A 14,664-nucleotide genomic window follows, 5' to 3' on the forward strand; every position below is an offset into this window, starting at 1 on the left:
CTCAGTCAGACTACTCTATCAAATCATAGACTTAATTATAACATGATAACACACAGAAATACGAGCCTTAGGTCATTAATATGGCCGAATACGGAAACTATCATCTCGAAAACAAGACGTTTATTCTTTCAGTGAAAAACGGAACCGTTCCGTATATTATCTAACGGGTGGCATCCATAAGTCTAAATATTCCTGTTACATTGCACAACTTTCAATGTTATGTCATAATTACGTAAAGTTCTGGCAAATTAGGCGGCCCAAACTGTTGCATATACACTGACTCTGCGTACAATGAACGCAAGAGAAGTGACACAATTTCACCTGGTTAATATTGTCTGCTAACCTGGATTTATTTTCGCTAAATATGCAGGTTTAAAAATATATCCTTCTGTATATTGATTTTAAGAAAGGCATTGATGTTTATGGTTAGGTACACATTGGAGCAACAATACTCACCGCATCGATTATATGCAACGCAGGACACGCTAGATAAATTAGTAATATCATCAACCATGTGTAGTTAACTAGTGATTATGATTGATTGATTGTTTTTTATAAGATACGTTTAATGCTAGCTAGCAACTTACCTTGGCTTACTGCATTCGCGTAACAGGCAGTCTCCTCGTGGAGTGCAATGTAATCAGGTGGTTAGAGCGTTGGACTAGTTAACTGTAAGGTTGCAAGATTGAATCCCCGAGCTGACAAGGTAAAAACCCACCGTTCCTAGGCCGTCATTGAAAATAAGAATGTGTTCTTAACTGACTTGCCTAGTTAAATAAAGATTAAATAAAAAGGTGTAAAAAATAAATAATAATTAAATTAAAAATCGGCCAAAAATCGGTGTCCAAAAATTCCGATTTACGATTGTTATGAAAACTTGAAATGGGCCCTAATTAATCGGCCATTCCGACTAATCGGTCGACCTCTAGTAGTATCCCAACATTTTTTAAACAAGTCAACATATGTTATATTTGACATTCTTCAAAGTAGCAACCCTTTGCCTGATGACAGCGTTGCACACTCTTGGCATTCTCCCAACCAGCTTCATGAGGAATGCTTTTCCAACAGTCTTGAAGGAGTTCCCACATATGCTGAGCACTTGTTGGCTGCTTTTCCTTCACTCTGCGGTCCAACTCATCCCAAACCATCTCAATTGGGTTGAGGTTGGGTGATTGAGAGGCCAGGTCATCTGATGCAACACTCCATCGCTCTCCTTCTTGGTAAAATAGCCCTTACACAGCCTGGAGGTGTGTTGGGTCATGGCCCTGTTGAAAAACAAATGATAGTCCCACTAAGATGGGAATTCTGTGGTAGCCATGCTGGTTAAGTGTGCCTTGAATTCTAAATAAATCCCAGACAGTGTCACCAGCAAAGCACCCCCACATCTTTACACCTCCATGCTTCGCAGTGGGAACCACACATGCAGAGATCATCCGTTCACCCACTCTGCGTCTCACAAAGACACAGCGGTTGGAACCAAAAATCTACAATTTGGACTCATCAGACTGTCCATTGATCGTGTTTCTTGGCCCAAGCAAGTCTCTTCTTATTGGTGTCCTTTAGTAGTCGTTTCTTTGCAGCAATTTGACCATTAAAACCTCTTTGGGCTATGGGCCAGTATTTTCACGTCCAGATGAAAAGCGTGCCCAAAGTAAACTACCCGTTACTCATGCCCAGAAGCTAGAATATGCATATAATTGACAGATTAGGATAGAAGACACTCTAAAGTTTCCAAAACTGTCAAAATATTGTCTGTGAGTATAACAAAACTGATTTTGAATGCGAAAACCTGAGGAAATCCAAATCGGAAGTGCATTTTATTTGTAAATAAAATCGCTGTTCCATTGCCTACCCCTCCTCCATTTAAAGGGGTATCAACCAGATTCATTTTCCAATGGCTACCTCAGGCTGTGACCAGGCTTTAGACAGTTTCAAGCTTTTATTTTGAAAAATGAGCGAGATTTTTCAAAACGCGTCAGGTGTCCTTTAATTAGTTCCTGCGCGCGACAGATGTAGCTCGACATTTTCTTTCTCTGTAGTATTGAATAGGTTACCGTCCGGTTGAAATATGATCAATTATGTATGTTAAAAACAACCTGAGGATTGATTATAAAAAACCTTTGACATGTTTCTACGAACATTACGGATACTTTTTGGAATTTCTGTCTGCCCTTCAGGACCGGAACGACCCTGTGGTTTTCTGAACATAACGCGCAAACCAAATGGCGGTTTTTGGTTATAAAACTAATCTTTATCGAACAAAAATAACATTTATTGTGTAACTGGGAGTCTTGTGAGTACAAACATCCGAAGATTATCAAAGGTAAGCGATTCATTTTATTGCTTTTCTGACTTTCGTGACCAAGCTAATTTAAGGCTAGCTGTTCTTAGTGTTTTGTCTAGTGATTGATAAACTCAAACGCTTGGATTGCTTTCGCTGTAAAGCATATTTTCAAAATCTGACATGATAGGAGGATTAACAACAAGCTAAGCTGTGTTTTGGATGTTGTCGAGGTGTCGCTAGCGGCACGCCTAGCCGTAACAGGTTTTAAGGCCTGATTCACACGGTCACCTCTGAACAGTTTACGTTGAGATGTGTCTGTTACTTGAACTCTGTGAAGCATTTATTTAGTCTGTAAGCTGATGTGCAGTTATTCTAATGAATTTATCCTCTGCAGCAGAGGTAACTCTGGGTCTTCCTTTCCTGTGGCGGTCCTTCCTTTCATCATAGCGCTTGATGGATTTTGCGACTGCACTTGAAGAAACTTTCAAAGTTCTTGAAATGTTCCGGAAGGACTGACCTTCACGTCTTAAAGTAACGGACTGTCGTTTCTCTTTGCTTATTTGAGCTGTTCTTGCCATTATATGGACTTGGTCTTTTACCAAATCTATCTATCTATCTTCTGTATACCACCCTACCTTGTCACAACACAACTGATTGGCTCAAATGCATTAAGGAAAGAAATTCCACAAATTAACAAGGCACACCTGTTAATTGAAATGCATTCGGTAGTCATAGGTGAGGTAGTCACACATGAGGTAGTCATAGGTGACTACCTCATGAAGTTGGTTGAGAGAATATATTTGGATTTGTTTAAAACTTTTTTGGTTACTACATGATTCCATGTGTTATTTCATAGTATTGATGTTACTATTCTGATGTTACTATTCTATTACTATTCTCTAATGTAGAAAATAGCAAAAATAAAGAAAAACCCTGGAATGAGTACGTGTCCAAACTTTTGACTAGTACTGTATATTATTACGATGCTGGGCCAATTGTGCGCCGCTCTATGGGACTCCCAATCAGCCTGGATTCGAACCTGGGACTGCAGTGACACCTCTTGCACTGAGATGCAGTGCTTTAGACTGCTGCGCCACTCAGGACCCATCAGAAAGATAGCTAATTATTTGGTTTTTCTAAGGACCCAGAAAATTGAGACAGGGGGAGAACCTATTCAAGTCAGTAAATATATATATTTTTTTTATGATAAAAAAAGTATTATTAGCTATGTAGCGTGCTACAATAAGTTTGTGTGCAAGCTAACTCAAATGAGCTGCTAACGTAATGTTAGGTAGCTAGCTAGCTAACTTAACATACTGTATAGCCAGTGAATTAAATATCACCAGCTAGCCAACTTCACATTAGCTAGACTAAGTTAGCTAGTGGTTTACAGCCGCGACAGAACAGCTGTTGTTTACAAATGCACCAGAAGTTATTTGGGGTTCCAGGGTTCACTTCCGCTCCTACTTAAAAATCTGTTAAAAAAGGTCTGTAGTTACGTTTTGGGTGAGGTTTTAATTACACTTGGCTTTCTTCCAATGCAGCTTGTACTGCCATTTGGGTGTCTACAAGTGAGGCGTGTCCTTGAGCTCAAGGCAAGCCATCTGTCATTAGTCTACATGGATTTGGTTGGAAGTGTCACACAGATGCTACACAGAGAGAGAAATACTGAGCTTTTCAGACTGGTCTCAGACTAGATGTAATATAGGACATGTAAATCCAGGACACTCAAATTAGTATGATATCTTACATTTGGTATGGTTACACAAGAAAGGTTACTTAAGGCAAATAGGGGGGTGGTTGGTCGGGGTTGATGGGTGGTCTTGTACTTGATTGATGAATTAAGGTACCTGATTACTAAGGAACTCCCCTCACCTGGTTGTCTAGATCTTAATTGAAATGAAAAACCAAAAACAAGCAGACACTAAGCCCTCCATGGAAATGAGTTTGCCACCCCTGCCCTAACATAAATCAAAACTTTAACCATAGTTTCCCAAACTCTGTCCTCGGCACTCCATGGGGTGCATGTTTTCGTTTTTGCCCTAGCACTACACAGCTGATTCAAATAATCATCAAGCTTTGATAATTTGAATCAGATGTGTAGTGTTATGGCAAAAAAAAAAAAAAAAAAAAAGCTGACCGTGTTTGGGGAACGCTGTCCTGGAGCAAGCTAACGTTAGCCACAACAAATTGTAATTCGTAATATAACCTCATACGCTTAGCAAATTCGTAATATATCATGCAAAATGTATGACGGACATCCACAAATGAATACATACCATGTGAAACGTAACATACGTATTCTTACTAAATGGAGTGTCTCGGATTTACGTAAAGAATACGAAATGCTCAGACCATGTTCCAGATTTATAATCTTACGTTACAAAACCATCACATTCATTCATTGTAATGACGTGCTTGATTTAAGTGGCCATCCATCCTACACCCACAACTTTAGCAAGATTGTGCCAGATAGTCCATTATTTAAAAGCAGTGTCGCTAGCTAACGTGTATCAGCTAGCTAGCTTTTTGCGTGAAATCAAAACATACACTGGCGGTAACTGCACGTGCCATGTCTGCAAGCATGATTCCTTTTGAAAGCATTATCAAAGGATTTGAGTTACAGTAAAGAAAGCCAACGGACACATAGATACCGTGTTTATTCATTAAGGTAAGCCTCTGTCAATGTAAACTTTTTACGATTGCAGGTAACGTTACTAGCAACAATTCTCAATTGAGTAGCTAGAAATCTCAAATCCTAGACGTAACCAGTGCAGTCTCTATGGTGAGTGTTGTCTGCGAGTTGTAGTATTATTTACCCAAGCAAACAAGTAAACAGTAGCTGGGCACATCCTGAAATGCATAATGAACTCAAACAATCGTTAGCGAGACAAACTTGCAGGAGCCTCTAGCCAAGTACCTAAACTCAAAGGAACTTCCAGTTCCAACCTCTGAGGTATAAGAAGAGGTTCCAGCAGAAGGTAACCATGTAGACCATGGTTATATAAAATGATTGAGGATTAACTAGCTACCACTTGCTTATATAAGGCATGTATGTTTCACAAAGAGTCAGATTTTTCGGGCAAGCCAGCTGTCATGTAGTAAAAGGTTGGGTCCCACTTGAGAACCAGTCATAGGTAACGGTAAGTGTTGAACACAAACATGCCATTCCCAGTACCTCAGTACCTCTTAAACAACGTGGGCAAGGAACAGATGGAGATGCTCCAATACTGACCACGGAAATTGAATTTAGCTGCCTGGCTTGCTAGCCTACTAAGTGAAAAACGTTTAGATTATTATTTTTTTTTTTTTTACAGATGTTAACGTTTTACAAGTACTTATGTTTACCTCACTTTTACCACTGACTACCAATTAGGTTGCACCATGGCTAATCAACTTACCTGGTGCAGTTCAGATGAGATAAGAAAAACTTTCAGAACGTGGCCTCGTAAAAATATGCTCTGGTCAACCTCCTAAATTCTAAAATTGAAATTCCCAGACCAAAAATAAAAATCTGTCTGGGAGAAAAGGCAACTCAGTCGATCACACTAGCTCCGCCCCGTAAAAAGGGTATCCTAGAATGCATTGTGATTGGTTCCTCTACCAGTCTGTAAATGTAGTCGTTTTTCTATTGGCGGCCTACAATTTGTACGTGTATTAAGAGTTTGGCGTGGAAGTGGCTCCCACTACTGAAAATGTATTGTAATTGCAATGTTTTTACATTTACTGATTGTAAGAAACATTATGAACACCTGCTCTTTCCATTACATAGTCATAGACTGACCATGTGAATCCAGGTAAAAGCTATGATCCCTTATTGATATCACCTGTTAAATCCACTTCAATCAGTGTAGATGGAAGGGGGGGACGGGTTAAAGAAGGATTTTTAAGCCTCGAGACATGGTTTGTGTATGTGTGCCATTCAGAAGGTGAATGGGCAAAACAAAAGATTGTCCATTTGAACGGGGTATGGTAATAAGTGCCAGGTGCACCGGTATGAGTGTGTCAAGAATTGCAACGCTGCTCTGTTTTTCGCACTCAACAGTTTCCTTTATACACACAGAAGGGTCCGCCACCCAAAGAACATCCAGCCAACTTGACAACTACAGGAAGCATGGGAGTCAACATCGACTGCCATCCCTGTGGAACGCTTGACACCTTGTAGAGTCCATGCCATGACAAATTGAGGCTGGTCTGAGGGCAAAATGCAGTGCAACTCAATACGGTGTTCCTAATGTTTGGTACTCTGTGTAATATTGTAATGATCCCATGATATTTGGTTGACATGTTGCCTTTCAATTCCTTTTAGGAATTAATGTGAAACAGAGACACCACCGTATCATTTTGACCTGGACAGACTAAACTTTTTTTTAAATGGACTGAATTTGTATCAAAGAACAGTGTCATGTGTTCAACAACAGCAGCATCAGATGGCATATCAACAGCTTTACTTGGCAAAACAAAAGACTGAACCACCTTGCTGCAGGGTAGTGCAGCAGCACGCACAACCATTAGCAATTTCACTTGCCCTCAAATATCCATTACATAGCAGATATTCTGTTGTGGGCACTGGGGATCAATATACCATTTTATGTTTAGGAGGTTGAGTGTGCTTTATTAATGCATTGATTGCCTTTTAAATGTTTGTAGCGTATTGAATCAATGGGCCGATGGCCTTGTCTTTGTTTCTAACCTTGATGTAGATATGTGAGCAAATCAAATTGTATTGGTCACATGCGCAGAATACAACCGGTGTAGACTTTACAGTGAAAGGCTTGTTTATGAGCCTTTCCCAACGACCCAGAGCAGAAAAAGAAAATGGTAGCACAAGGAATAAAATAAAATACACATGAATGGAGCTATATACAGGGAGTACCAGTCCCAGATGAATGTGCAGAGAGAGGTATGAGGTAGATACTGTACAGTATCTACATGAAAAAAAAGTGCTGTTTGAATGCATGCTTACGAGCCTGCTGCTGCCTACCACCGCTCAGTCAGACTGCTCTATCAAATAATATACTTAATTATAATATAATAAAACAAGCCTTAGGTCATTAATATGGTCAAATCCGGAAACTATAATTTCGAAAACAAAACGTTTATTCTTTCAGTGAATTACAGAACCGTTCAGTATTTTATCAAACAGGTGGCAACCTTAAGTCTAAATATTGTCGTTGCATTGCACAACATTCAATGTTGTCATAATTATGTTAAAATTCTGGCAAATTAATTACGGTCTTTGTTAGGAAGAAATGGTCTTCACACAGTTCGGAACGAGCCAGGCGGCCCAAACTGCTGCATATACCCTGACTCTGCTTGCACTGAACGCAAGAGAAGTGACAATTTCCCTAGTTAATATTGCCTTCTAACATGAATTTATTTTAACTACATATGCAGGTTCAAAGAATATATACTTGTGTATTTTTTTTTTCAGAAAGGCATTGATGTTTATGGTTAGGTACACTTGTGCAACGATTGTGCTTTTTTTGCGAATGTGCTTTTGTTAAATTACCCGCTTGGCGAAGTTGAAGTAGGCTGTGATTCGATGATAAATTAACAAGCACCGCAATGATTATATACAATGCAGAACAAGATAGTTAACCTAGTAATATCATCAACCATGTGTAGTTAACTAGTGATTGTGAAGATTGATTGTTTTTTATAAGATAAGTTTAATGCTAGCTAGCAACTTACCTTGGCTCCTTGCATCCACAAGGTCCTTTTTATGCTGCACTCACGTAACAGGTGGTCAGCCTGCCACGCAGTCTTCTCGTGGATTTCAATGTAATCGGCATCCAAAAAGGCCGATTTACCGATTTGTTATGAAAACTTGAAAATCAGCCCTAATTAATCGGTCGACCTCTAGTTGTAAGTCATAATAGGACTGTGTTACTGAGGTCTAAAGGGTCACTCACAACACTCCTGTGATAGGGTCATGTCAAAAAGCCAACATCTGAAACATCAAACCATGATGAAACCAACATCTTATTTTCAGCCAACCAAATAACACATAATAGACTGAAGAATCACATTTTAAAGAGCAAATTATTTTGGTCGAAAGGTTTTGAAAGGTCAATTTCAAATAGGATTAAAGCACAAATGCAAAGAAAAATAGCCAAATATGCAGTTCTTGATACATTGCCTGTTCACCCACGACTACGTGGCCAAACACGACTCCAACACCATAATTAAGTTTGCTGATGACACAACAGTGGTAGGCCTGATCACCGACAACGATGAGACGGCCTATGGGAGGAGGTCAGAGAACTGGCAGTGTGGTGCCAGGACAACAACCTCTTCCTCAATGTGAGCACAACAAAGGAGCTGATCGTGGAGTACAGGAAAAGGCGGCCCAAACAGGCCCCCATTAACATCGACGGGGCTGTAGCGGAGCGGGTCGAGAGTTTCAAGTTCCTTGGTGTCCACATCACCAACGAACTATCATGGTCCAAACATACCATGACAGTCGTGAAGAGGGCACGACAAAACCTTTTCCCCCTCTGGAGACTGAAAAGATTTGGCATGGGGCCCCAGATCCTCAAAAGGTTCTACAGCTGCACCATCAACAGCATCCTGACCGGTTGCATCACCGCCTGGTATGGCAACTGCTTGGCATCTGACCGTAAGGCGCTACAGAGGGTAGTGCGGACGGCCCAGTACATCACTGGGGCCAAGCTTCCTGCCATCCAGGACCTATATAATAAGCGGTGTCAGAGGAAAGCCCATTAAATTGTTAGAGATTCCAGCGACTGTTTTCTCTGCTACCGCACGGCAAGTGGTACAGGAGCGCCAAGTCTAGGACCAACAGGCTCCTCAACAGCTTCTAATCCCAAGCCATTAGACTGCTGAACAATTCAAAAAAATCGCCACCGCACAATTTACATTGACCCCCCCCCTCTTCTACACTGCTGCTACTAGCTGTTTGTTTGTTACCTATGCATAGTCACTTCGCCCCCACCTACATGTACAGATTACCTCAACTAGCCTGTACCCCTGCATACTGACTCGGTAACGGTGCCCGGTATCGAGTCAGTGTATTACTTTTTATTTTAGCCTACTTGGTAAATATTTTCTTCTTGAGGTGCACTGTTGGTTAAGGGCTTGTAAGTAAGCATTTCACGGTAAAGTCTACACTTGTTGTATTTGGCGCATGTGGCAAATAAAGTTTGAATTGATTGAAATATCCATATTCTGTCTTTCTTCAACACATCAAAGTAAAAGTAACATCCAACTCACCAGCAGAAGATAAACATGATCCCAGATGACAGCCAGGTCCACCGATACATCCCAAGAAATACGGGTGCAAAACAAAGACAAAAGGGAGAATTATACCCATCTTGTATTAATTTAATAGTTGTACATGCTGTCAGAGGTATGAAATGTAAGACCACACCCATGTAGAATGTAAAACCAGAAGTAAAAGAGAAATCATGTACCTCAATAGTGTTGTTCCTGTTTAAACCACCGATGATCAATTACAGATTACCGACAGATAAATCCTACTTCCAGTTGATTAGCATGATATGTGCAGTGATACTACCAGGGAATCAAACTGTGCTCTCTTAACCACTCAGTGTTGTTTTTTCTTGTCAAATCCCGGAACATGGTGGCTATGCAGATTTACCCAAAGGGATTAGTTAAAAGAATTCACAATTCACCATCTGGCCTGTACTGTAGATATTAAATGCATTAAAAAACAACTGCATTAAAATATATCCTGGCTGCTCACTTGTTGTTGGCAAAGAGGTTGCTCTAGGTTAACATCACCTGTGGTAGAAGAGCTAGGTCCAGGTTTGCCTTCAATGAAGCAAATTCCAATGGGATGAAAATAGAGTATCCGCTAGTTCTCCTTACTGCTGACCAATGAGGATGGCTAGTGTTAAAGTCAACAGTGGATTAAGAAGGAGAAAGAAGAAGTACTTGTAGCAGTGACTGTCACACTGTGTGCAAGTAAATCCTCTCGGTGCTACCTTGGGGCTGAGCCTTGAACACAGGCAGCCTGGTTCAAAATCCTCTACTTTTTTAAAGCAGCAGCTCCACTGTCATTGTTTGACTGATTATTGAGACAACAGCAACTGCTCTCTTCATAACCTTTTCATGTAATACCCTCTATGATGCAGGATGACTGCCATGTACAGGTGCATGACAGTGGAGCTGATGGAATGACAAAAAATTCATGAATTTTAATCCTCCACATTATAATCTGTTTCATGACGGCATGCATATGCCTTTAATGACTGACATTCAGTACATACCGCAATCAATTACACATCTTTGAGATTAAATTGTACATTTCAAGAATACTTCAGTGTAAAAATATGTCTTGATTTTTACAAAACACATATGGCTACAATTTACATGTTAAACATCTTAATTGTGGTTCTATGAATGGTTGCTGTTGTGTAACACTGCACCCCATGTCACATCTCCTGGAGGAAGGAACTTTAAGCAAATATAGGCATTTCAGATTCTTACTCACCTCAGAGACTGTACTACAAGTGACATGGGCACAAGGGGTAAGATGGTGAGAGACATTCCATGCGTTCACCTGTCTGCTTCTGTTTAGTTCAAGAACAAGTCGCCAAACAGGTCCTGCTATTACACCTGTTCCCTTTCTGTGATGGCAGATATCTCCCCCACAACCTGAAACCAAATCCAGTGGTTTACAGTTACAACACAAACAAAGGCGTGACAGGCAGATGGAAGCACAAATGTGAACCTTTTCCTTTCAAGGCACTGTTTGTTCTGCAAACAATACAGGTGTGACCTGAGGAGAGGATGGTGAACAAGGAAGGAGTGTGGTGTAATTCTTCTCATGGATTGTATGGAGATTTAACAGAAATTGATGTTTTTAATGTCATTTCAATACTGCATAAGCTTCAGCAGGTGAACTGGACTCAATGTTATATGATGACAAACTACTAGCTTGTTGAGAGATATGTCCTTCAGGATCACCTCAATGTATGTGACTTCTGTGTCATTTTACAAGAGGCAATACATGGCTGAAATTACAAAGCTGATAACTGTCACAACCACAAATACAAGAAGGTGTGTATTGATTTGATCAGTCTTTTCCCCTCAGTTATTATATACATGAAGAGACGAGATAAACAGTACTCAGATAGTTAAAAGAGCTCTGATCTATTTTGTGTATGTTGTTCACCACGCCACCTACACAGCATGTGTGCGTTACAAACCATGTCCTGGGATCCTCTGTGGCCTAGTCTGAGGCAATAGCGCATTAACTGATACCATATCACCACCTGTTGCTGGCTATTTGGTTTTAGAAAGTAGCAGTTCTCAGGCACAGACAAGTGACGGACAACTCTCAGCATTTAGTGAGAGAAATGAGTGCTCTGAATTTAGCTGTTGAAAGTAATTTATTATTTCGTAAATACGTTACCTGTACAATATTGTAATATGACCTCACCCTATTATCACTAGCTAACGTAACTGTATCAGTTAGCAGAAAGTGAAACATTGTTTCAGTAACAGTGTCAAATACACCGTGTGTTACTAATCAATATCACTACATCTGTATTATGATATTTTTTATATTCCGAAGAGTAAACAGCTGATTTAAGTGGTTTACAAACAAACACAAAAGGTAACATTACCATGATGTTCCAAAAATGTAGCGCTGAGCACGAGAATGTCATATGACAACGGTAACTTTAGTTTTTGTCATTAGCGTATGTAATTTGATCCTTTTGAGTATCCGTAGTCCTGTGTTTACATGTGTAGCGAACCATGTTAGCTAGCTACGATAGCCGTAAGCAACACATTACTCGTTTCGAATGAGTGAGTGACACGTTTGTCCAAGCACATGCTCCTTTAAGTCAGCCTGTCTGCTGTCGTAGGCATGCTATCGAGGTTATAGCTAGTTAGCGAGCTAACTTCAATTTGACTTATTTCAACAGGTGGCAGGCGCAAGCTAAAGATAGCTAGCACGTAAGACTGAATCCCATGGCCTGATCACATGTGAGTAAGCTGTCTTGCGCACAAATGCTATAAATATGTAGCTAGCTAACTGGTGAATCTCGTTTAGGTGTTCATGCTAGGACTTCAGTTATTTAAATCATTCAGAGGGATTTGTCTGCTTCAAAGAGTGCTTGTAGCTAAAAACATCAATGTGCGAACTGCACAAGGTGCCTCGCTGAATTTGATCAAAGCTCGTCAAAACAGTTGCTACGTTTCTGTGTTACCTCAAGGTCAGGTAAACTTAATTGAAATGCAGCCGGTCACTTGGACTGATTATGCTGTTGAGCTTGAGACAAACAGCATTGAACATGGCAACGACCACCTGCTGTCACCTGCACATGATGCATCAACCGATCCAGTTGCTGCTGAGGAGAGTCACTTGCATTGCAATGTGAAGGAGCTCATTGACCCCGGTGAGAAATATTTAGCCTACCCTCTGTGGTGCTTGTTTTCATTACATGTATCATGACTGAAATCGAAAACTCACAAATGATGATTAGAGAATTGGAAGAAAGTACTCTTCTTGACAGTGCATCCCACAGTAATTTATTGGATGACATGTTGCGCAAACAGATAGAACCCCCTTTGTTTTCATCCAAGTACAGTATGTTGTTGTTATTATGTACTGTCTTAGTGGTGGCCAGTGTTATGGCCTAATATCAGAATTATAGTATCGTCACTCTCACAGTGCATCACAAGATGTCTGACCTTCTAGCATACTGTTTACATGCTTGTTGTTGTCAAAAGGCAATTCCATGGTAACAAAATTACAGAGACTCCAAACAAAAACCACTGATTTTGAAGTTTAACATACCATTGAACTCTATGCACAATCACAATTACACAGTAAATAAAACATGTTTTACTGGAAACTTTTTGGTAACAGAATTATGGTAAAATCTCCCTCAGTTTTATTCTGGAACCAGAACTTTGTATCTGCAGTGTTATTCCTGTAAATGTGTTTTTATAAAATTTTCTGTGGAACTTGTTAAAAATTGTGTCCTTGTGCATAAAGTTGTATATTTTATCACTTTGAAATCAATAGTTTTTGGTTGGTTTACATTTTTTAAGTGAAAGGTCTGTGTCTCAGTGTAATTCTGTTTCCGTGGAATTGCCCCGACGCAGAACAGTGGATGGGGTGGAGTCACACACACACAATCTGTCTAGTCGGACCATAAATTGTACAACGATCAGTTTTTGCAGTTGCTCAACTACTTCCAAGGAATAGTTTATATTCACTAGCTACAAACATTAATTACATTCATCCAGATACTTGGAGAGCCTTTTTCTTGAAAAGTATGTCGGAGGTATTTGAAGGATCCATCTTAGCCTTCCACATGCTGTCATCATCTCCCCCTTGTTCTTCAGAACATGAAATAGTGAAGAGGATCAAGAAGAGACCCAAAAAGCCACGTGGAAGGAAACAGAAGTCTAAGTCATCTGAATGTTCTGACAATCTTATGTCCGAACTTCCATTTGCAAGTACAGCAATATGGAAGGACCTCGGCTGTAAGTAAACCGTTTATGCCATATTATTTGTTTTGCAGTTGAATCCAGGCTAACTCAAATCAACATATCCAGACTAAAATAACACAGTTAGTTGTAACATACCTTCATTGAGAGGATGTGCTCAGTAGTTCCCATAGTGTGACCAGTTGATGGTTTCTTTCCATTTTAACTGGCTGGGCGAGTAGGAGAGCAGAAATTTGACTAGCGGCACTGACTCTGTAAGTCTATAATGACTGGTTATTTGTAGTTGCCAATTGATGCAAGGATCTTCCTTGTACCGCAGCTGCCCTTGCATTCAAATTTTCTCCAGCTGCCTACTGGCGATGAATAATGCATTGTTGACTTGACTGGCAGTTGGTTTTACAGGAGGGCAGTCAAATCTAACTACAGAATAACGGAATCACACATTTGTCTCTTGTACAACACTAATATCATTGTGTTACATTTCCCCCAGTTACCAAGCCAGAGGCCAAATTGAAAAATAAACGAAAGAGAGGTGCAAGTGGTCGGGTAGAAAGTGAAGAGGATGCAGATACAAAGAAAAAGAAGAAGGAAACACAACGCCCAAACTACTTTGTTTCAATACCCATCACAAATCCCAAGGTACAATTTAGTGATATATTTTTGTTGAAAAATGCATTTTTATTTTCTTTTATTTTGGGGTATTTCTCTATATAGTGTGTCCATATAAACACACTATATTTAGAATACATACTGCATGTGATCACAAAACAACTGCTACATAGAAAACAGTTTAACATCTGTGTTGATCAAAGGCAATAGGGTTTGGCTGAGGTAGGCCGTCATTGTAAATAAGAATTTGTTCTTAACTGACTTGCCTAGTTAAATAAAAAATAATAATACTATTGCCTTATCTTTGATAAACACAA

At 39.9% G+C, this 14,664-nt stretch overlaps 2 protein-coding genes across 8 annotated transcripts in view; one reads left to right on the forward strand and one right to left on the reverse strand.

The window, feature by feature from the left end:
• The window catches only part of LOC129825043 (protein 4.1-like), a 91,157-nt gene extending 81,020 nt beyond the window's left edge, over positions 1-10,137 (reverse strand). Inside the window, exon 1 of one of the 2 annotated variants that reach the window (XM_055884735.1) lies at positions 9,521-10,137. The gene's annotated coding sequence lies outside the window, so the exon portion shown is untranslated. Of the gene's footprint in view, positions 1-5,685; positions 5,810-9,520 lie in introns of those variants that run through there. The other variant, XM_055884734.1, reaches the window with a different exon arrangement.
• Positions 10,138-12,000: 1,863 nt separating this feature from the next.
• Positions 12,001-14,664, forward strand: part of LOC129825045 (A-kinase anchor protein 7-like) — a 57,025-nt gene continuing 54,361 nt past the window's right edge. For 3 of the 6 annotated variants that reach the window (XM_055884761.1, XM_055884763.1, XM_055884766.1), the window contains exons 1-3: positions 12,006-12,678; positions 13,634-13,774; positions 14,229-14,377. In XM_055884761.1, the coding sequence (XP_055740736.1) occupies positions 12,339-12,678; positions 13,634-13,774; positions 14,229-14,377 (630 nt within the window). In that variant the 5' untranslated portion in view covers positions 12,006-12,338. Of the gene's footprint in view, positions 12,679-13,633; positions 13,775-14,228; positions 14,378-14,664 lie in introns of all 6 variants that reach the window. The other 3 variants (XM_055884765.1, XM_055884762.1, XM_055884764.1) reach the window with 3 other exon arrangements.

This window comes from Salvelinus fontinalis, chromosome 27, assembly GCF_029448725.1.
Source record: "Salvelinus fontinalis isolate EN_2023a chromosome 27, ASM2944872v1, whole genome shotgun sequence".
Classification (NCBI taxonomy): Eukaryota; Metazoa; Chordata; class Actinopteri; order Salmoniformes; family Salmonidae; genus Salvelinus; species Salvelinus fontinalis.